Source organism: Haplochromis burtoni, unplaced genomic scaffold (assembly GCF_018398535.1).
Source record: "Haplochromis burtoni strain Fernald_Lab_line unplaced genomic scaffold, NCSU_Asbu1 Contig_43, whole genome shotgun sequence".
NCBI classification, from domain to species: Eukaryota; Metazoa; Chordata; class Actinopteri; order Cichliformes; family Cichlidae; genus Haplochromis; species Haplochromis burtoni.
The window spans coordinates 1408239-1432724 of NW_024582404.1; the positions used below are offsets into that span (position 1 = coordinate 1408239).

At 40.9% G+C, this 24486-nt stretch overlaps 1 protein-coding gene across 1 annotated transcript; it reads left to right on the plus strand.

Moving 5' to 3' along the window:
- Positions 1 to 17694: 17694 nt before the first annotated feature.
- tmem175 (transmembrane protein 175) lies at positions 17695 to 24445 on the plus strand. The gene is made up of 10 exons (XM_005921965.3): positions 17695 to 18012; positions 18435 to 18473; positions 19006 to 19103; positions 19203 to 19254; positions 19669 to 19704; positions 19796 to 19879; positions 20046 to 20210; positions 20398 to 20476; positions 20556 to 20691; positions 21782 to 24445. Exons 1-10 carry the CDS (start codon positions 17809 to 17811, stop codon positions 22452 to 22454), a joined length of 1566 nt encoding a protein of 521 aa, XP_005922027.1. The 5' UTR covers positions 17695 to 17808; the 3' UTR covers positions 22455 to 24445.
- Positions 24446 to 24486: the final 41 nt, after the last annotated feature.

Here is a 24486-nt window from a genome sequence, read left to right on the forward strand (position 1 = left end):
CTCGCACACAGCTACGACTCAACTTGCTGCATGAGTGGTGTCAAGATTAAAGAGCAATTACATGCTACTCCACAAATGATAGATTGGAAGTGGAGTCAATGTGATGGTGACCTACTTTGCAGAAAGAGGGAGAAGAGGGAGAGAAGATGGGGGGAGAAGGGAAGAGAGGAGGAGCAGGAAAAGGAAATGAACAGTATTTTTTTAAAAATAATGAATTTTGTCTTGACTTTGTGGTCACAGAGGATAAACATGCATGTGTGAAATACACTGTACAATAATTACATGATAATACGATGAGTATAACAGAGAATAAAGAGCTTTGTGGAAAGATGACATTAGTTTCTTTCTTTTTACTGTACACATGGAAGCATGCACTGTGCTGCCTGCCTGCCTGTCCTCAGTTTAGCTTCTCATCTTCTATCTTGTCTATGTCTGTTTGTTAGGTATATGCATGAAGTTTTCACAAGGATCTCACTTCATGCAGAAGCATCTTTGTATCAGGTTTTGCCGCCCCAGGTGAACTGATGCCTTATTGCAAACATTTTTTACATCTTTGTGAGTGGTTTCACATTTTTCACAAGATTCTTGATTACAGACCCTGATTTTACTACAATGTTCCCAGTTTACTTTTTCTTTTATTCATTGTATGCACTGATCAGAATATCGCAGTCAGATGCTCTAAGATAAAGTCTACTGGCTCCATAACGCACAAAAACTGTAAGGATGCATGTGCAAGTACACAAGACATCAAAATCCTGTAACGTAACGCAGAGAAAAAAGATGGAGCTTCTGCAGTGCAGACTTTCTTTATGACTGGATATGTTTGCTTTGTTTCCTGTGGAACTTGCCAATGAGGTACAAAGCACTACACCCATGAGAAAGCTAATTAAACCTCAAATACACTTGCTTAATTATGCTTGCTCTCGGTCAGTCATTTGTTGTGCAAGTGCATGAAATCCATCCACACACACTTTCTAGGCTTAGTGTTGGTTTGTTGCTAAAACAGTTTGTGTGCTTATAATAAATGAGCTGTTGCAGCATGATCTGCCTCAGCCCTGTTTTTGTACACGTACATATATTTGCTGAATTTGTACCGTACAAAATATTGTGGAGACAAGAAAATTGTTACGAGACATTGTGCTTGCTTTATGTCACACAGTGTCACGAACTAGGTTTAATTTCTATACATCATCACTGTATGCAGTTACTGAATTATGACTGATGGAAAAGAGCTGAACACAGTACATGTGGAACACACACGAGCACATGCAATATTATGAAAGCTTTGCCAGCCTACAGGCACAATATTTTCACCCCTTTGTTCGCTAGAGACAGGAAGGAGCACTGCTAATGGGTTTTTGGTTTCTGTGGATTACTGAACAAGTGGTATGACCTTGTTTTTTTCATTTGTACACATCAGCAGGCCTTTCATTTCAACAATTAGATATCTCCATATTAATATGCAGGACGAGGAACAAGACGTTTGGTACTAGAAGCTTACAAATGTCCATTTGTTGTCTGCTTGTAGTCCCGATGCTAGGTTTTCTATTATCTAGATTTGTAAAGAAACAACAGGCAAACAGGAAAGCTTAGCCATTTAAAAGCTGATGTGTTGCAGGTGTGAGATGACATGGATGAGTACTCCATCAATAATGTTTGAGTTGTATCCCACAGTGGAAGTCATACTGTTTTATTTGTACTGTTGAATTGTTTCTTTTGGGTGGAATCCAATTCACACTGTCATGACAGATAAGTGTCTGCTGTACACAGAAGGAAAGTCATATGGATCATATGTTACAGAAGGATGTTCAGTTGAGGAGTATCAGTCCAGGTGAGCCATGATCAGGAAGCAGGAATGTTAGTCACAGTGACAGAAATGATCAAAGTTTAGCAGAAAGAAATCTAGCAGAATTAAAAATAGTCTGAGGGAGAGGAAGAACTTTTAAATGTTGCACTGGGGAAAAAGAAAAGCGCTTCATGCACAGATCAATCCATATTCAAATCTGCTATAGGACCCCAGTCATCTACATGCACGCCCTACTAGTCATGAGATACCCATGAGAGCCAGTGATGTTATGGAATATATGGAATATAAGGCTCACATCCAAATTCCAGCAGCTTGGCACTCTATGCATAACAAAATGAGAGCTTTATTAGTGAGTGTCAGAGTCACTGTCCATGGATGAAACAGGGAGCTTCCCTGAATACATCAGGAAGATGGTATCCCAGGACGAACAGCTTCAAGGGTGCCTCAGACAGAAGAAGAGATGATGAGGAAGAAGAGACACCAATGACAGCTCGAGAAAGTGGCTGAGATTAAAAAAGACTACCAGTAGCTAGAGAAAACTGGCCAGAAGGATAGATCAGGGGCTTTCATCATGGCAGCACAAGAACAGATTCATGAAGGGGGGAGTGTACCACAGCAGACAGGAATCAAGCTGTGTCAATGTGCTCTTGGGAAAGTCCAAATGCAAGGTGGGACAGCGAGCAGGCGCAACCATGTGGCGACAGTAGTGTACAGGGCGATCATGGGTTAGAAATCAATCAGTGCAGGTAAGAAGGCAATGCAAGAACCAGAGCTGGCAGCAACAACAGCAAAGAGCCAAGTGAGAAGATAGAAATGTAACAGATGCTGAAGGAACTGCAACAGATGTGGACGTCCACAGTGATCCAACAGGAGCCTCATGGGCTCTGTCTACACTATCTGACACAAAACATTTATTGAAAACATCTATTTCTAGACGCTTTCTTCCGTTCCTTTCTTTCACATCACAGAGCAAAAATCATTAAATCTCCTTTACACAGATCATGAAATGGTCTCTGTGGGATTTTGAAATTTTATCTCATTACGTTTATTTTCTTTTCATATTAATTACTTCCACCGTATCGAGGGAGGAAGAAGGAAAATAGGGCAAATTTCTCAAGTCTCATTTTCCATTTGGGCGAGCTCTGCAACAGCCAGTGGCTGTAGTGTGCGTTAGCAAAGACTCCTGTGTAATAGGGTTTGAAGTTAAGGCTCATTGCCTCCTCTGTTTCCTTAGTGTGGAACTCCCTGCAGGTCTCCAGTCCAAGTTATACGTTTTAATTTTGCAGAAAACATAAACAAATTGTTGTATAAGTGAATAAAGCAAACTGACGTTTTTTTTTAAATGAAAACTTAGAAATAATTGCTGTTCGCAAAAATAATCGGTGACTAGTCGACTATCAAAATAATCGTTTGTGGCAGCCCTAATCATAACAATAAAGAATCTTCCCAAAAATTCCTTGATCCACATCTATAAATCGGTCCGAGCCCTACCTCTAGTAAGACTTTGATTTAAATCCATCCAAAGCTTCTCGAATCTTCTGCAGTCCTGCTTTAAAAAGGCAAACTGACCCAATCACATAACCTCTTTGGTGGCTGTAATAAGACTGGCACTTCATCAGTAAACAGGCCACTGCCCAGTGTCACCACCATCACCTCCACGCTGCTGTCAGATTCATCTACAGCCAAAAGGACCATGACTGCAACGATTAATGTAAGCATCGCAATGACAAAAGCCTGCTTGACAAGCTCAAGTGCCACCTGAAGTCCAACGTAATAACCGAGTCATGCCCGTTCTTCCATGAAGCTGGATGCAGGTCAGAGTGATGAGTTCAATTTCTCTGCCGCTCGCCCGGCTCTGATCAAAGGAGCATGCCTTTCTCATCTCAACGCCAAATAATCTCCCACAGCATCTGCCTCAGACTGAGCCATGTTGACACTACACAAGCCAGGTGTAATGGAATTGACCTCCACCACCAATCCGCTGCCATTTCACGGATAGACACATCAATAATGTCCTCTGCACCGAGCCGGTGCTGCACAAACTGTAAACTCAGCAGGCTGTAAATAAAGGCCGGATGGCTGCAGCACCAGCTCTCTTTCAACATGACTTCTTCGCTGGTAGAAAGTGCCTTTTTGCTTTTTCAGTATCTGGATCAGAGATAAGACTTTGATCTGTTTTAACATTAGTTTTTTGTTCTCCTTCATTTGGTAGCAGTGATAAACCTGAATGCTAAGGACTGTTCATTGTTTCCTAAAGGGATGCTTTTATAGTTTGAAATAAACATTTATGTGAGAAGATCAATACCGCTCTCCACTGTGTGCCTTTGAAAGAAAACTCATTTATTAACTGATCAGCAGTCTTTACTGGTTCTGGGACCAAGTCTTTTATTCCATTTCTCACTTTCAGTCTCCGATTAACGGCAGGGATTCATAATCACACCTTGACAGCTCTGACACTTCATATTAGAAAGTGACACGATGAGGAATGAAAGACTCCCACGCTGGCGCAGCCGCTCTGCACCGACACATGACCAGAACATAAATGAGGAGATTAACGACTGGACAGAAATACAGAGCTGCAATTTAGACCGAAGTGAGTCAAAGAAGAAATGATGCAATTATATTATTCAGGTCTGCATAATACAATAAACCTTTTCAGTTCTCTTGCCTACTTAATGAGACATAATAAGCATAAAATGGTCTTTTGTGTTTGTTTCGCACTTACTCCGACTTTTCTAAAGCTCGGAATCCATTAGAGACAACATACTGAGTGACCAGCCATCAGCTGCAAAGCTGTGAGTGATGAGCTGGACTTTAGGCTCCACAGCAATGGTATTTTTGTCCCTGGAGTGGAGAATGTTCTGGAGTTACGTTAAGTGCGATATAAAAACTTCTGATACAGGATTTTTAAAAACTGACCCTCATACATTTGGTCATTTAAAATCTGACATATTGGCTGATATTTATTTCTTTCAGACATATGAAACACAAAAACATTTCCCAGATTTACAATGGTTATGTGTATTTGCATTATCTTAGAGCTAAAATAATATTTTCACTGTTACAAAGAGTCGTGGATAACTCGTCTACACTCTGCCCGACTGGACACTGTTGCAGCCGCACATGTGAAATAACTCCAAATCCCTTTTGCTGTTAGCTCTCCTGCACAGTATTAGATACAACCTGTGTATGCACTATTGTATGCATTATTGTATGCACTGCTGATGACTCGTGCTGTAAGAATCACAGAGCAACACAGAACTGAAATGAATAGATCGGGCCCACAGATTGGCCCATTGTCATTAATACCCGATCCAAGCTTCTCAGTCAAGATTGTGCCGGTATCTGATCCCAGAATCAGATCAGTGTATTCCTGATCACAAGTTCTTGTGTTCTCTAGCTTTTCTTAATTTGTAATCTGATGTTATGTCCTTCACAAATGCAGCAATTTATCTTCCCCACTTCCCAATCCTTTCCTGTAGAGAACCTGCTTTTTGTTAAGCTATCTCCTTAAGTCCTGTAAACAGGTCTCTGGTCTTTGGGTTTGACTGTGAGTCTAAATATATTTGGTATTATGACAATTTTACAGTAAAACTGTAAATATCTAACTCATAACCTAAAGCTTTTAAATTAAATAAAAGTACTGGTACATTCCAATCCTGATAGTGCTCATATTTTGAGGTTTAGTCCATTTAGATAAAGTTATTTTCACAACATTTTTCATAGGTATGAGCATTGTAAAACCTAAATTAATGGCATTTGTTCTGTAGGATATGAAGGATCCTTGTTCCTAACTATAATTACCAACGCTGGGTGTTGGAAGAGACAAAGACCTGAGAGCTTGTGATTAAAAGAGGCCTTGAGGCCTTGTCGGAGGCCAACTTCCTCATGACTGCTGTAAAAATGTTTGTCAAGCAATGAAAATGTACCAAAGTGAAATGTTGCTTTAATTTCTCGAGAAACACCTCAGTTCATCATCACTTCAGACACTAATGGTGCTGATGGTGAAAGTACCCTGAGGAATACTGCATGTCTGCAGCACTATCTGTCACCTCTCATCTTGTCACCTGCTGTAAAACTGCTGAACATCACTTGAAGGCCTCAGCTGACCTCTTTTTGTGATTACAACAAGTCTTAAAGGAACACACCCACTGATTTGTCAAACACTGTGGACATGGCCATGTTGGTGTTTTGTTTTTTGAAGTGACAAAAATGTTGAGTTATTAGCTAACACGAGCGTTATGGACAGCAAGGTACATCTACAGACTTTATGAGGGCTAACACCAGTTATATCATGCTAAGTAAGAATATTTTTAAATATTCTCAAAGAAAGAAAAATAAGAATTTTAGTATTTTTAATAGAGAGTATTGTCAGGATATTTCAAAAGAGAGTATTTTTTTATCTAATGAATATATTTGGGGTATTTTAGAGGTGACTGCACCCCAACAGCTAAACGTGGGACGTCAATCCAGAATTGAATTCAAAATCCTGCTCCTCACATACAAGGTCTTAAATAATCAGGCCCCATCTTATCTTAATGAATCTTTGGATTCAGGAGACAGACACTATCTCTGCTTTAAGATTAGGCTTAAAACTTTCCTTTTTGCTAAAGCATATAGTTAGGGCTGGACCAGGTGACACTGAATCCTCCCGTAGTTATGCTGCAATAGGTCTAGGCTGCTGGAGGATTCCCATGATGCATTGCATTGCATTTTTCCTTTCCAGTCACCTTTCTCACTCACTATGTGTTAATAGACCTCTCTGCATTGAATCATACATGTTATTAATCTCTGTCTCTCTTCCACAGCATGTGTTTTGTCCTGTCTTCCTTCTCTCACCCCAATCAGTCACAGCAGATGGCCCCGCCCCTCCCTGAGCCTGGTTCTGCTGGAGGTTTCTTCCTGTTAAAAGGGAGTTTTTCTTTCCCACTGTCGCCCAAATGCTTGCTCATAGGGCGTCATATGATTGTAGGGTCTACCTTATAATATAAAGCACCTTGAGGCGATCGCCTTGATGTGATTTGGTGCTGTATAAATAAAACTGAATTGAATTGAACTGAATAAAGAGGCTCTTTGTGAGTCACATTAGGGTTCTTCCCCAAGTATAAATCAATAAACACTCACAGCATCTCCAGGTAAAAGGTTTGGCAACAAGGATCCTATGAATTTTTTTTCCTATGATGTGAGAGCGTGCTTTTCTGTCTGGAAATCATCTTTGAGTTTCCACATCCCTTTTTTGAGACACATATTTTTTGTGAGACTCATGTGTGTTGACCTACAGCCAATCAGTATATGGGATATATTCTCAATATGTAGGACAAGTGATGAAAACACTTGACCAGGTGTTCCCACTTAAAGCGGAACATGTGGTCATCCCATGTACAGGCTGTATTAAACATGATCACAACTTCATTACACAGTAATCATTAAAACTCTAATTAGAATGTAAGAAGAGGAGGTTGTAATTACAATGCTAAAATGGTAAATGGCCTGTATTTATATAGCGCTTTACTAGTCCCTAAGGACCCCAAAGCGCTTTACATATCCAGTCATCCACCCATTCACACACTGGTGATGGCAAGCTACATTGTAGCCACAGCCACCCTGGGGCGCACTGACAGAGGCGAGGCTGCCGGACACTGGCGCCACCGGGCCCTCTGACCACCACCAGTAGGCAACGGGTGAAGTATCTTGCCCAAGGACACAACGACCGAGACTGTCCAAGCCGGGGCTCGAACCGGCAACCTTCCGATTACAAGGCGAACTCCCAACTCTTGAGCCATGATCGCCCCATGCTAAAAAGTGAAACGTCCTTTATTCTAAATAAATAATTCCATTATTCATTATTTTGGTATGAACACCACACTCACAAGGTGTCGACAACCTTTACTAACTTTAATAATTAATACAATTTAAAATGATGAGTTGTAACAGACAACAATCTTTGTCTCTATCGACTCATAGAGATGATGTAGAGGCTTAAAATCTTCTTGTTTTGTGATAAATGTGCAGCGCAGTGTCTACAGGATACTGAATTCATAACAGGATCATTACCCACTGCAAAAGACTCCTACAGTGAGTTGTTTAGTGTCCTTGTTGGAACCTGTTTTAACATCTGGATGTGAATAAATGTTTCATATAACAGGTACTTCCTCTGAATTTGCATGAGTCACCAGACAGCTTACTGGATATGTGGCACAAGTACAATAATTATCATGGTCCTCCTGTGTGTCTCCAGTGTTTCTCTCTCTCCCCTTTCTTTTCAATCAATCACCTGGGGATCATCTGGCAATCAGCTGTTTGCTATTTAACCTGGACCAGACCTCCAGTCTTTGCCATGGTAGTCTTTACCTCGCTGCTTTACTCACTGAAGATTTCTAATATTCCTCTTCCTGTGTTAAGGATGGACCAGCGAGTTTCAAGAGTGTTTGTTGCTTGCCGGTGTTAAGAGATTCTGTTCGAGAGTTTCAGCGTATCGGGGATTTGGATTCCATGAACCTTTCTTCTATTGGATTTTGTACATATGGGACTTCTGAACTGAGCACCTCAAAAACACTTTGTATATAACACTGTCTGCACCAACGCTGTAAATAAACTCACTGACCTTTCATTTCTGAGTCTACCTATGACTCCGGCCAGACAAACATGAGAATAATAAAAAAGTCTTGAGTCATCCCTCATTTCTTTATATGTTGCTGCTAATGGAAAATTATTTAAATACACTAAAAGAGTTTGTATAATTCTAACAAGCCTGAAAAAAGTCAATACTTGGAATGACCGTTTATTAAAATTACAATCCAGCTCTTGTCTAATGTCAGCTTTTTCTCCCTGTTTCTCTTCCTTCAGAATGTCCTATAAACACTGCTTATGTTTATAGGACCACTTTGCGTCTTCCTTTTATATTTTATTTCCCCTTGCTGTAAGAGCTCTGTAACACAGAAATTTCTCATCTGTAGCATAATAAAGGTTTATTCTATTCTATTCTATTCTATACTTGTTTTTGTGACAGTCTACAGGTAAAAAGTACCTAAAATACATTCAATCTGCAGGCATTTCTTTGCCAAATTGTCAGAAATGATGAAAATATGTCTCAAAATAGTCAGGTACACAGACCTGCCTGAAAATAAGTGAAAACATGTGTCTAAAAGAAGCTTTGATCAGACTTCAGAAAGCCTGGAGAACTGTTGATAAAGACCATTTCAAAGGTTCTAAGAAATTCTGGCTCTTCTGAAGCAAAACGCAAAAAAATGAGAGGTTTGTTAAGACTTTTGTAAAGTACTTTCTAATACTAGAAAACAACCAAGGCACTCTGTTCTCCAGTAAGTTGATCTTTTCAGTTTATTCTTTGAGCATATGGGCAGATGGGTCAGTTATTCCCCACGGCTGTGCTGCATTTTGTTCTTTATTCATCTCATGCTAGTTTCACATAGCAATTCTGTTCAGTACACACAGGTCTTATGGCCCGAATCTGGTCCCACTTACCTTATTTTTGCTTATATTATTTGATAATTGCACATAGATTTGATACATTTTTTTTTTGATATTGTATATGACAGCCTCTTAGTAAATATTACTCTGGATCAAATAAACTTTTACACAGAATTTCAAACTTATCCTCATCAGTGCTGACATGGCCTAAGTCATATTTTTTTCCAGGGTAATGAATGGAGTGTGGTCATAACGGGGTCTTTGAAGGAAGGTGAACGTCAGCAGGCCTCTTACACCTGACAGGGTTTATTAAGTTGAGGTGATGAGCTGCAAAGCCAGACAGCAGGGGTTGTGATGGCAGCCACTAGTCCTGTCAAAACTGATTAAGCTATCAAGTCTCGTGTCTGGTTGGCTTGTAGGGGACGAGACAGCGAATAGTCCGACGACAACAATATCCCAGACTCGGTAATATCTCAGTAATGGCATGTGAACGCTCAGATGGGGATGGCAAGACGGGGAGAGGAAAGGAGGGAAAGGGGTCAGGAGGATGGGATGAAGAGCGGGAAATGAGAAGGGGAGAGTGATGGGCTATCACAGAGGTGGCTGCTGAGCAGATGGGCCCCCACCTGGGTTCCTCTCATGGGAAATGGCTTTGGATGAATGTCAGAAACTGAGGAAAGGGTAGCAAGGCTGGAGATCCCTGGGGTTTGATGATTCCTTTTATTTCTTTATTTTGTTGTCTGGCGACTTCCAGATCCGTTGTGTTATTCTTTGATTGTACAAGCTGGTCTTGTGGTCTGAGATAGTCATTCAAAGTTTGCTCATTATATTCGCTGGAAACAGCAATTTGGTTGTCTATGATTATTTGTCAGCTTTATTTTAGCACTTTCTTTCTTTTATTTACCTTTAATTATTTGGGTTTTTTATCTCTTGTTTTGGGGTATTGTAGTATTTTGCTGGTGCTTTGTGTGTATAGTTAAATGGTCTCTACCATTGATGGTAGCATGAAAAGAGCAAATGTGAACAGGCCAGATACTCTCTAGCCCTGCCAGCATGTGCCGCTGCTCATGAGCACAACATTCAGAAGCGTTTGTACTCTCTAAATGTGTGTTGGTAGAATTTAGACCAGCAAAGAAATAGACTGCACAGTAGTTGTGTGCTTATCCTTTCATCTTCTACTTCAGGCTGCTACATAACATGATCAATGTGTGAAACATCCTAAAAGTCAATACTGTAGGTAGCTAAAGGGTAAAAACAACAAGCAGAATCAGTAATATTTCATCAATCAGACTACATGATGAATTCTCACTATCCTATGTGTTCATCAGTGATTCACCGATTTCACAAAATCGCTTCTTTCTGAGAGGCAGCATGTCCTAAAAATACCCTGTCATGGCAAAAGGAGCTTAGCGGGGTTAAGAGCCTGTGCAGCATGTTTACCTCCAGTTTTACGTGGCAGCTGGCACGAAGCAAAATAATCTGTTGTAGTGATGGACAAGAGCTTTGTAAGTGGTCAGCAGCAAAGTTAAAAATGCACTTCTGTTTGATTACCCGAAAGGACACATCAAGAAAGAGTCACACTACACATTTTTTGTTCCATAGTGTATAAAGATGTGCAGCAACTCAAATGTTCCACCACATGCCGGCAAAATAAGTTCACTTAATCTAAAGTCTGGACTCTGGAGTACTGAGTTAAGCCATCCACTGTAAATCCACTGTTACATAACTGTCTGTTTCTTGACTGCTCTGTGACTTATATACTTTATGTATCAACATTTTTAATATGCAAGCATTGCAGGACAGAGATTTCCATCCTGTGGGTCAGGGATCCAAAAGCCATCCCGCAGTGATTAAAGGGATTAGAAAATTAACAATGACACTAAAATATATCACATGGGCTACAATACACGGCAGCAGCATCCTGGTCACGCTGACCTTTATTGTATTTACAGGAACTCATTTTTTACTATTTAATAGAATATCCATTCTTCCATCCTCTCCCACGTATCCTTATCAGGGTCATGGGGGGGTTGGGGGGTAGGTAGGGATAGGTGGAGCCTATTCCCCTATGCCTCAGGGTGACAGGTGTGTTATACAGCGGTCCTTCGTTTATCGCAGGAGTTACGTTCCAAAAATAACCCACGATAAGTGAAATCCGCGAAGTAGCCAGCTTTATTTTTTACAATTATTCTAGCTGTTTTAAGGCTGTAAAACTCCTCACTACACACATTTATACACTTTTCTCAGACAGGCGTGAACATTTCACACTTTTCTCTCTTGTTTAAACTCTCAATGTTCAAACCTTCGTAGAAAAATGAGTCCAGTACTAGAGAATGAAACCAAAGGCACACGCAGGTGACGACGTGTCATCGACATTGTTGTGTTTGTTGGGGAGAAAACGTACAAACATACAGTACAGCGCTTCAGAGTCACACTGCTAGCGATCGAAGATTTAGGTAAATTTGACAAGCTGAACGCATTCTGTACTGTACAGGACATACGGCACGAGACTGATTGACAGTGGTCTACAGCCAATCAGGACGAGGACACAATGCGCTGTAAAAAAAACAAACAAACAAAAAAGAAAGAAAGCATGCAAAATTGTACACAAAAGAAATCAGCGAAACAGCAAGACCACGACAGGTGAACCGCGATATAGCGAGGGACCACTGTACGCCAGTATGATGCAGGGCTAACACAGAGGAAAAGACAACCATTCACACCTGTAGTTAATTTTAAATCACCAGTTATCCTAACCCCAACAACCGCATGTCTCTGGTCTGCGAGAAAAAAACCCACAAACAGAGAGACAACCAACAACTCCACACAGGGAGGCCCCAGCCAGATGGTAGAGGAAGTCATCAGTGGTGATAACCACCGCACCACCATCCCGCTGTGCTTAGGATCTGTTTCCTGAAACAATACATGTTTAAAAGTTATTGGAAGAAATATAATTTACATTTAAAAGATCAGCACCCACATTTATGTAAGCGTGGGTCCTGAGTGTTGCTTGGTTGTTAGTCTGTTTTGGTCACTTGGTTGGTTGGTTGGTTGGTTGGGTTTGTTTGTTTGTGGGTCTCTGTTTTGGTTGGTTGCTTGGTTGTTAGTCTGTTTTGGTCACTTGGTCACTTGGTTGGTTGGTTGGTTGGTTGGGTTTGTGTCAGGGTTCCTGGGTCGTTGCTTTCAGTTTTGTCATGTTCAGTTTATTCTTCACACTCATGGTTTTCGCTTCCTGTTTTCTGTGCCAGCGTGTCGCCTGTGTATTGTGTTCCACTTGTTTCCATCTATCATTAGTCAGACTAAGTTCAGCTGTGTACTCACCGGTTTCTAATCACTCATCATCCAGCGTGTATTTAAGTCCTCAGTGTCCACCAGGTCATTGTCGTGTCGTTAGATGTTATGTTGTCGTTCCCGCCTGTGTTCAGTTGTTCAGCCTTTCAGTCAGTCCTTTAGTTCCTGCTCTGTTCATTCACTCGCTCCAATAAAACCTCATCATCCTGCACCGTGAGTCCTGCGTTCGGGTCATCTCTTCCTCGCCTCCACACACAACCTCTGACAGTTTGTTTGTTTGGTGGACTCTTTTATTGTGGTTGGTTGATTTAGTCTGTTTGTTAGTTTGGTGTGTTGTTGATTAACTTTGACTCAAGTAAATTTAAAACATGATTTTAAAGCAGCTTTTTGAGCACTTGATATTTTGTTACTATAGTAAAACAATTTAAACTAAACACTGATCAGTAATTTTTAACTATAGCTTCATAGATTATGAAAGTTTGTGAGAAATCTGGGGTGTAATCAGGACACTTCTTGAGCCATTTCGACATGATAATTGCAGGTGTTTTTATTTTAGAGTCAAACATTTCTAAGCATTGCATTTCACTCATTTTTCTTTAACGATGTCGAAAATGTCACCATAATGTTTGGTTTCCTGAGTAAGTGGTGATTTGACTTGCCCGTCTTGTGATTTGCTCACAAACACATCACTATGTGGTCGCTGGCAGCTCTTAGTTGCTAAGCTACATTTGAATGCAGCGACTATCCCCTCTTTCATTAAATGTGTCTCTTGGAAAGAGTAAAAGGGCTTTTATGTCAGCCACTCGCTTCAACCTTCACTTCCTTTGTGCTGTCTCGATTGGTTTGCTTGATTGTAACGTGACTAACCAGGGACAAGATAAAAGCTGCAATGAAAGGCCTGCAAGGACAGATGATCTAGTCAGATAAAAATCTCTATAATACTGACTCTACATGCCAGAATGGGAGTGTTATACATTGTATGGGATGAAAATGTAAGTTATTTTGCTAGAAATTTAGTCAACAGGTTTCTACAAGCCATTTCCTTCATAATACAGCAGAGTGAAGCTGACCCCCCACCCACTTGAAACGTAAAGGCAAATGTTTGTGCTGATTTGTGCAGGTAAAAGTAGCATTTGTGCTGCTATGATATGAGACATGCTGTTATGGTGTTACTGCTGAAAAATGTCTTTTTCAAATGACCTTTCGCTTTGTGTTCACTTGTTCAATAAAGTTCTGTTAAAAAAAAAAAAACCAAACTCTTATTGTATTTAATCAGCTAAATTTGTAATGAGTGTAGTTTTGTTTGTTTGTTTGTTTGTTTGTTTGTTTGTTTGTTTGTTTTTTACTTCAATTTCTTTACTTCAATCACTTTTCGTTCATAAAACTACGATGCAAATGCTTGAGTATTTATTTTTTTAGAGTGTATTAAAAAAACTTTATTGAAAACTACATTTGAACATTTTACACTCCCATGAACACTTTTTGAGAAACGATGTTTCTATGAAACTAGTTACATAGGGGACATAAGAGGCTAATTTATGGCTAAACGCTAATTGTACCTGCACAAATCAGCACAAACGTAGCACTAACCGCTCCGCCTATTTGCCTTTACGTTTCAAGTGGGTGGGGGGTCAGCTTCACTCTGCTTATGAAGCATACTAGTAATTATTTTTATATTACCAATGGAGCGACATAATTTCAGGGTAAAAGGGTGTCTTGTAGAGTTAAACCCATCTGAACCTGCAGTTTCTCTTAAATAGTCAGACTATTCTTGCATCTCACAGATCAATTTTTGGTTTTCTGCCTGGCTCCATAACCTATCATCTAACAGCAGTGACAACAAAAGCTCTGATACACTCAGTGCATGTGAGGTGACCTAAAAATATTCAGCTCAACCCCTTCATGTCTATAAAATTGAAAATGCTGATTGTTATACTGATTTATGCTGTTCTAACTTTTAAGACTCACTTTTAAGAAAACTATTTTAGAATCTGGACTTTTTTCTGTTCATGAAGAGATTTTCCTTTCATCCTTGAACCAGGAAGCAGGTTCAGCAAATTCTGACACAGTTTTGCTCCAGTGGACCGAAGAACATGAATGTTTGTCCACATGAAACATGATGTTTATTTATTTATGTGTGATTTAGCATCGCCCACTCAGTCATCCTTTTAATCTTAACAGATTGCATTTGATATGTAATTTAATTATTCAGCAGTAACGTGACAGGAAAATGCAGGCGATTGCAACTGAAGATACAAATGTGCATCCAACAGATTTCTGTGATTAAGAGGAAATGATGTCGACAGTCAGGGTTCCATCTTTCAAAATGTTGTGCAAGATCACTTCGTGACTATGTGTCATCATGTGAAGATATTTCAACGTGAAACTGATTATAGTAACATATGTTGGATGTTTCAGTCCAGAGGAACTGGATGACAACTTGACAGCAGCCTCACACAGCAAGAAAGACGCAGAATTCAGATTTTACTTTGAGCGATCATCCTCTGATCGCTGTTTGTGTTTGCTGTGTTGACAGATTGATTATAAAAAGACTTGTGCTAAATATAACAAGAAACTAATATCTTAATGGGATTTCATTGGTTGCAGTGATGTAAACTAAAGCTAATGAACGTTGATATTGACTGAATGAGGAAGGTGTGTTCAGGTACAGCAGGAGGGGAATGCCGTTAAAACTGTTGCTCTACTTTCTCCTCTTTTATAAGGTCACATTTACCGCAGGTGCACGTGTATGTCTGTCTGTCCCAACCTCAATGAGCCAAACTGTTAACATTATATGTTATGTGTGAAAAGCAGACGGACTAATTTCTGCAGTGCCTTGTTTGGCTGTAGATAGAAAATTGTCTTTATGTGAACACGTGTGGAGTTTTGTGTTTTAAATGCAGGGCAGCACATCACTAAAACTCAGGTACTAGTGATCAGTCCCCCTGCAGCTAATGTGAAGCCATTTTTCAGCAGATGAAATCTTACTTACCACCCTCTCAAATGGCTGGCTGCTGGTTTAATCCATGGATCGTGTTGTGTCAGTGGGGAGATCTAGTACACATTTGCATGAACAGTGTTGAGGATGGAGAGCCTTGGATGCTGAGATGTCATTAGGAGCGACAGCCCCAGGCACCGCCAGAGGCACTGGCTGCAGTCGCCGAACCTGGGGTTCTTTAAGACCAGTGGAAAAACGGGACCGGAGCCAGATTCAAGACTCCAGACTCTCCTCAGGCTTTGGCATGCTGTCCCTGACCCCCAGGTTGTAGCGCTGCTGTGAAGCCCCTGAGGCTGAGACGATGCCAAAAGACACGAAGAAGGAAAAGCAAGAATGCAAAACAGCAGGGGGACAGTAATTAAAAGAAATATTCATATTCAATCAAAATGTGCTTGAATATGAATAAGTGGGAAATAGCTCCGTTTCCAATAAGCCAGGAAATTAATTTAAATATAAATAAATATAAATAAATAATACATGTAAACCAAAAGCAAAGTCCTGCTATGAATAGAGAGCTATAAATAATCTGACCTATATCATCGCATATGGATGCAGACATGAGCGCCATCATCACTGTAAGCCGGGAGGAGCTGCAGCACAACAGGTGGATTCCTCACGAAAAACACGGACCTCCGACCTTCTTCAGCAGTTATGGTGTAATGTCGCCCTCTAGAGGCAAAAGAGAGCCTCACATGTGTAAGATTGTAAACAGCCTTCAGCCGGTTTTCTGCAAACTCATCCATATCAGAAACTTCCACTGAACCCCCCACTTCAAAAACCTTTAGATTAAGGAATCAGCTTTTAAATAATAATGTCTGGAATACAGGATGTTTAGTTGACCTTAAATTAAAGATTAATTTATCGGGTGCATCCCAAAGCTACACACATCAAAAGTAAGAAATTAAGACATTTAAATATTAAGGAGAGGTTAGAATATCTTAGATTCGTCATGCCTCTTTAAGGGAGACCAGCATCTAAAATTAAACGGCTCAATATATTTAAAGTCAGTTAACATACCTCTGTTTTTTTTCTTATTATTATTTTTCTCTCATAGACGCTTTTTTTCCTATTCTGTGGCATCAAAAAACCCTAATAGGGTCATGTCACAGCAGCACAGGACCACACAGGTGTTTGTGGGGGCAGCCAATTATCAAAATGTTGGCTTAAAGGGGGAGGGGCTAAAACTGCTCGTTTCAGAGGGATTATGGTAGCTGCACCAGGGTCCAGAACAGAAATAATTATATAGCATTAATATGAACTGAGTCATGCAGAGGTGATCTAGTCGAGTTACTGTGTGGGAAATATGGATCTTAAAGTTGAGCTGGTTGAGCTACTCTGCTCCCCTGAAAGCTCGTGGTAACAATAACTGCTAATTAAAAGTCCTTTCCAGTGGCCGTTGTTGATGTGGAGTTTGACTACTCATCAGGGATGTCAGACTGTTGTGGGCCACATGCAGCTCACTTTGATCTTAAGTGGGCCAAAACAGTAAAACTCCCCTTTGTGTGAGTGTAAGGATAATTAACTACACAATTAAAATCCCTGGGATATCTTAAAATAAGAAAAAAGAAGTGCAGCTTCAGCACTAGGTCTCAGTTTCTCTACACGATAAAGAAATGCTGCTGTAGTAAATAAAAGAAATCAGTCAGCACGAATGAATAAATGTAAAATGTTTGAATAGCCATATGTTTGACTCTACAGTAAAACAACCTTTTCTGAACATCAGCATCTCTGTGAACAGGATCTTATGCAATATCATAACCTGCATTTAAAGCAAAATGAACACAGCCACAGTTTGATTTGGTGGCTGCCGTTTGAAGAGTCCACTTTGCTTTTTGGCCTTTTATGTGAAGCTGCAGGTTCTGACAAAGAGGTTAAAGTTCACCGTGGCCTGCTTGGCTAGAATGGCAGGTCACAGGAGCAAATACCTGCTAATTAATGGCAACAGTAACGGTTTGTTGGTCCAGTCAGACACAATGTGTCAAATTGTTATTCAGTTAATTTGATTAAAACCACAAACAGGCCCGGTCAGGTGACTTTAAGTGGTTTTAAGACCCACCTCAGAAGGCAGCTTCTAACACACTCAAATAAAACCACTGTGGACCACGCCAGATCAGAAACACTAAAATTACAAAGTTCTCACCCCGAGTGGCTCCTCTCGCTTTAACAGACGATCTCCGGTGAGAACAGGAAACCAGCCGGGCTGCTGCTTCCTGTTTCCCCGCCTTCAGTCAGCTGTCTGTCCGCTGTGTGTGGATGAGCAGCACTCCCCAGCAGCTCCTCCAGGATGGGGGAAAACGACGACAGCGACATCATAGAGCATCACGTCGAGGAGGAGATGGAGAAGAAAGGTGCGAGGAGCTACGCAGCTTCCTCCTCCTTCCTGGAGAGTGTCAGTCCGTCCGAGAGAGAGGGCCACAGCAGCACCCAGTCCTCCCACAGACTGCTGGCCTACAGCGATGCTCTCATCTCCATTATCGCCACTGTCATGGTAGGAAACACGCCGAGCTTTGCAACACAGTCACAACATTTATGTGATACAGTGTTTGCAACAGAAGAAGCAAAACCAAACAGCAAAAAGTCCCACGGAATAGAAAATTCACAGTGAAGCGCAGATACGCAAATATTCCAATTCATGGAGCTTCTTCTCTCAACTGTTGTTTTACTGTCATAGTCAGACCCATCACACTGAGACAGGAAGAGAAAAAAATCTTATCTGCAAAATCTATAACAGTGAAAACTAATTTCAAATAAATAAATAACACTTATAGAAAGATTTCTGCCTAATTCATTACTGCTAATTGGGTCTCCTGGCCCCAAACACGCTGATCTAAGAGTCTAACATATCTGTGTATGTGCAGCACTGTATGTTTGAGTTGATCTGTCTCCTGATACAGTTTCATTTATCCACAGATTTTACCTGTTGCTCACACCAAAGTGGAAAATAATGAGGTAACGTCGGACTTTTTAAAAACGTATTTCAAGCTTTAGCAAAGCCGTGATATCCTTGTTATTCAGCTGAGCTTTCTGATGCAGCTTCTGATTTTGCAGTAAATGTAATAACAAGTTAACGTATTGTTTGTATTTACACTCTGCAAACTGTAAATAAAATCGTCACCAGCAGGGAGCAGTGTTTCTCCTGTGGTTACACTGAAATGCTTTCAGATGTGTGACGCCTGTTTTTGTTTTTGACGGTGAATTTTAGCCCCACCCTTATTTTCTTCAGGTTTTGACGGGACGCCATTGTAAATGTGTTTCTAATGATTTGTTGCTGGTTGAATAAAGGCTACACGTACTCATCGCACCATCTTTTGGTACAAAATGGTATTACACCAAATTGCAACCTGAACTGGATCTAACATCTTCCTGGTTGCTTCTCCAACATTCTCTGATGATAACTTTAGTTACTTTTGGAAGTTTTAAACTATCTTAATTCACATTAAGGACCTATAACAGGAAAATGCTGTAAAATCTTGTATTGCAGGAATTGAGGGAGAGTCTTCAGGGTCTACTCACCACAAAGATCGGCGTTTACTTGATGACATTCCTCATTGTGACTGTTGCCTGGGCTGCTCATATCAGGTCAGTAGTAGTGGTAATAGTATTAGTACTAATAGTATCGTAGTACTAGTTATTTCTAAGACGCCCGTTTTCATTCTTTCTCTCCTCGTTTATCTTCAGGTTGTTTCAAGTTGTTGTTCGTATCGATGACTGTCTCGCACTTCTGAACCTCGTAAGTATAAAAATTAAAGTGTTTTCAAAACGATAGACGTCATTTTTTAAATTTGTAATTTAAGCCTGCCTACAAGATAATCTCAGGTTTTGATTATCTCATGAAAGGATGATAATGAATACATACTGATGTCTGTTTCTTTGATCAGGTGACATGCATCCTTATTTGTTTTTGTGTTTTGTATCCATGTCTGCATGTTGTTTGTCCCACGAAGCAGGGACACGATGTTACTTGAGACTTACATGTGCATATACTCTTACTTAAATTCATCTTGTGCTTACAGTTAGGCTGAGCAGAGACTATAGGCCTGTATAAATTGGCTTCAAATTTCATGGTGTTTTCTGTCAGCAGTCACATCTTTTAGAGTATTTTGGTCATTTTTAGTCTGAACTTCTGCTTTTGCTTCTATTTCAGGCCTGCATGATGCTGATAACCTTCCTCCCCTACACAGTGAGTCTGAGTGTGTGAAACTGTTGACCCAGAATCAGTCACTGCTGAACGAACGACGCTCTCATTCAGTGGTGTCATCTACACTTTGCAGTTTTCTTTAATGGCGACCTTTCCTGAGAACATCCTCGGGATTTTACTCTTCTGTGGTTGTGTGATGGTGATCGGCGTCATTCAGGTGAGAAACTTAAACGTTAGATTGTCATCCTTCGGTAAGTCTGCTGCTCTGTTCAGTTTCCTAACTTCATTGAACCATTTATCCGCCTTAAGGTGTTGGGCGGCTGAAGCCGGTGGTTGCAGGGCGGTTTGCATACGTTGTAATCCCGTGTGTCTTGTTTCTGTAGTCGGTGATTGTGTTGTACGCCTTCAGCCGCCCCTTCCTCCTGAATGAGCAGATCCAGATCTCAGAGAACCAGACCTTCTACAAACACCACATCCTCAAAGTCATCATGAAGGTTCCCATCATGTGCTTCTTCGCCAGCATCTTCTCCTTCATCTTCTTCCAGCTGGTTGGTGCTGTTGCATTTATTTCCTTCATATTTTAAAAATGGACAACCTAATATATAAATGTCTTATTTTATGATTATAGGTGATCTCGGCTCTCACATTTCTTTGTTGTTTGCCAGTGAATAAAGTAACAAATCCAAAGCTGGTCAGAAACACTCTCCCAGTATCACGTTTTCATTTCTTCCTCAGTCTTACGTTCTCTTGGCCATCGTCATCTTCCTGCCTTACATCTCCCAGTGTTTGAAGTGGTGTCGCAGCAAAGCCATCGGTAAGAGCCGGACCGTACGGGAACTGTAAATAAGTGCTGACCTCTGGCCTTTGTACCAATCAACCCTCGTCCATTTCAGGTCAGGTGGAGGAAACTCCAGACTCCATGTTGTTCTACACCTACCTGCCTAACGAACCCCTCAGCAAGGAGCGAGTGGAGGCTTTCAGCGACGGAGTTTATGCCATCGTAGCAACGCTTCTCATCTTGGACATATGGTTTGTTTCAGCTTTATCGGCTGTGCAACTTTCAAATATCCTTTAGGAGGGGCCTGTTTTACTGTCAGAGGAATTGAGTCAGTTTTTTGGTCATTTGGATGATCTGAACATTTAAATAGTCCGCTATGAAAATCTAAGGTTAAAAAAACTAATTTGGCATAAAAAAAAAATGAAGGAAGTGGTCAAAGAAAAGTATTTTTGACTTCAGTGTAAAGATCAGAGCCTGGTGACGTACCAAGAGTTGCTCATAATGATGAACTTCTTAGCATGATGATGTCCTTTAATAAATTCCCCCGAATGTTCGGACTAAATCCTGTCAAAGAAATGTTCAGAAGACGTCCTGGTTCCTACATGAGGGGAAAAAGGAGGGTGGACAGTCGAAACAGTTGATGTAGACGGTGTGACGTCTGCAGTTTATCGAGCGTGTTGTGGCTGTGAAGCTGCACACACCTTTGATGAAGCCCCTCTTTGAAAGTTAGACTGACCAAAGTTTACAACATAGACACGTTTTAGTAAATATGAGCAATAACTAGATTTTTGTAACCAGTGAAAGATGGGCGTATTTACTGCGATGTCACAGATTGGTTTCTTAAGTCCCGCTTTGAAGCCTTGAAATGAGAGCTTCCAATGTTGATTGCAGAAAAACCAAGTGTGACAACGAGGGGAAGAAAATGTTTATGAATGTTGAGGCCATAAACTTCTATAGGAAGCCGAGTCATCCTGCAGCCACAGCTGTCACCATCTGGTGGTCGTCAGATAGAATGCACCTCTGCAGTGGCTTCATTTGTGGCATCTCTTAAACTGTCTAAATTTGCACCAGTTTACAGTATTTTTATTCATAACTAAAAAAAATTTTTGTTGGATGTTAAGACTCAAAATCAGGAACTTTCCAGTCCAGGTCACAAATCTCAGAGTTGGCATCTGTATCTTTAATATACACTCACTAAAAATACTTCAAAAATCAGTTTTGTATAAACTTTTCTGAGTAGCAGTGATTCTGTTACATTTTCTAGTGTGGGTTAAATGTAATACAAAGGTTATAATTGGAAAAACCTTCTAATGTTTAACTTCTCCGGTTCTTTCCTTCTAGCGAGGACAACGTCCCAGATCCCACAGTCGTGCAGAAGCAGTTTGGCGGCAGCCTGACAGCGGCTCTGCGGCTTTACGGCCCCGAGTACCTCGCCTACTTTGGTTCCTTCGCCACCGTCGGCCTTCTCTGGTTTGTCCATCACTCGCTTTTCCTCCATGTCACCAAGGCAACGCGCTTCATGGGCCTGCTGAACACCTTCTCGCTGGCGTTCGTCGGAGGTTTACCGTTAGCCTACCAGCTAACGCACGAGTTCCCGCCCAACTCTCACAATGAGCTGGAAGCCATTCAGATTAGCTGTGTGATCATTTTCTTCGCCGGTATTTTTCAGCTCGCCATTTGGGTGGTCGCTCTGTACAACGAACAGGAAACTCTGCACCCCTACGTGCGATACGGTGGACGTGAGCACGTGCTTATGCTAGCTAAGCTGGCTCTGTACCCCTGCATAGCTTTGGGGACGTTTTTCCTCACGTGCATTTTGAGTAAATTTAGTGCCCCGATTTTCCACCTGATGGAGATCACGGTGCCTTTTGCTTTTCTAGTGTTGAGGATTTTGGTGCGTCTCGGGTTAGCGCTGCTGCGGCTACTTTTCTGTCCTGACAGGTCCGATCGGAGGATCGTCATAGAGGAGGAAGCTGACGAAACAAGAGTGCCATTTAATGCTCTAGTTACATAGGGGACGTGGACAGGGAACTGATGCTAACTGACAGATCTGAGAGGCAATGTTGCTGAAGGGCTTGGTCTGTGAATGTGCTTATATTTGACCTCATGAGGAGCCTGCTGGGCTTCACACCGGCAACAAGATGGAAAGCATTTTCAAATGTTGAGAGCATCGGTGTAAATGGGATTAGATATAAACCATGTGCACTGAAGGAGATTTATTAGGGAAATACTTAGTGGAGCAGAGCGGTGAAGAACAGAGCTGATACTGACGGCCAGAGCCTATTCGTTCATTATTTTCTTTACAGTAACATGAAGAGTACCAGTGCAGGTTTAATCAGCAGTTAATCAATGTGATTCAATCATTGTGTTTTAGTTTTATTACTTCATGTGCAGAGCACGGTCCGTCCAGCCGCTATCCATTAACTGAGCCTTACAGAATAGCCTCTAATCACCCACAGAGGATTTTCTGAGCATGCTCAGACGCCCCCTGCAGGACGTCCATGAGCTGACGGTGTGGCAGGAGAAGTCTTTCTGTCAAACTGGTCTCCTTTGTGACACGTTAGCAATCGGACGAGGCTTTAAATCTTGAGTGTTGGCACTTTAAAAATACTTCTAATCAGGAGAGGCCATAACTTTTCAAATTGCACTATATTTCCATCACGTGTATGTTAGTGTCTAATAACCGCAGTAATGTGTAACTTTTTTTAAATTCATGTCGCTATTGCATCGTCCACATCATGCACTCTGTATACGTTACTTTGACTACATGATTATTACGTCCCGATTTACAGAAAATATGTGAAAATCCAAGTTTTAAGGCGTCGCTGTAGCTTCCTGGGGTGTAACGAGGGTATTTGCAGAGGCCCGATTTTGCCCTGAGGCCATCGACTGTATGTCCGCCCGCCACCACCCAACCCACCCGGCTGTCCTGTCTCTAAAAAGCCCCCAAAAACTAAATAAGTTTTCCCTTCACATATATAGCAAGTTCAGGTGTCTTGTAAATGCAGTCTGTCATTTCTTGAAGTGTAAAAAAAGCTAAATTTGCACAATAATTAATAAAGCGACAAATATTTTAGCCATGACTCCAATATTTCAGATTTCTACATTTCAAAAAATAAGTTGGAGAAATCAAACATTAAATAAACATGTAAATGTAGAAAATGTCAGATTATGCATGTTTGAGGCTTCTTTTGTTTTTGCATTAACACCAAGTTTTATGAAAAACTGAAGATTTGACAGATAACATTAACTGACCTAAACAAGTCATTTTTTAAATGGGGAGGGTGGTAAACCTTTCTCCAGTAGGGGGCGCTGTTGTTATTGATGTACTGAAGCCACTTTAGTCCAGATGTATTGCTCTATGATGCTGATATTTGTTTTTTCGTCTGACTCAAAGAAAACTATGATGCACTTTAATAGAAACCTTCCAGAGGATGCAGAAAAGTTTGTCTGTGTTTGCTTTGTTTGTCTGAGTCGTTCTGCTTTCATATCCCGGCTGCACTACACTGCATCGTTTTAGTTTGCGGGTATTCATAACTGATCATTCAGGCCTTGTACTTGTACAAGTTAAATGCAGGATATCTTTCCGTTGTCTGGCTTCACGAACCCCGACAGCCCCAATCAGGCCAAGCAGTCACACGAAGGTTGTTATCAACCTGATAACATGGCTAATAGCATGATCACATGGGCAGCAGTGACTGATTTTTATGTAGTGCACTACTAGAAAAATCTGAGGTGGTTAAACACAAAACAGACTGAAAGCACCGCGGCTGCTGAACCACCTTTGTCATACTAAAACCCAGGTTTAGTCTCAAGTTACCTGGATAAGCCAAAATCCTGCTGTTGGTGTTGGTGGCTGTTATTGGTAGGAGCAGCAAAGTTGTAAGTTTTGTCACTGTATAGCTTTCCCATTTATCCTGATACTTCTCATGGTGAAAATAATGAACACAAAATGGCATTAACATCTTTATGTATTACAACCCAGCCACTTCTTTGCTTCCTTTAGAAGTTACGTTTTTATTGTCTTTATCTGCTCGGTGGTGTGT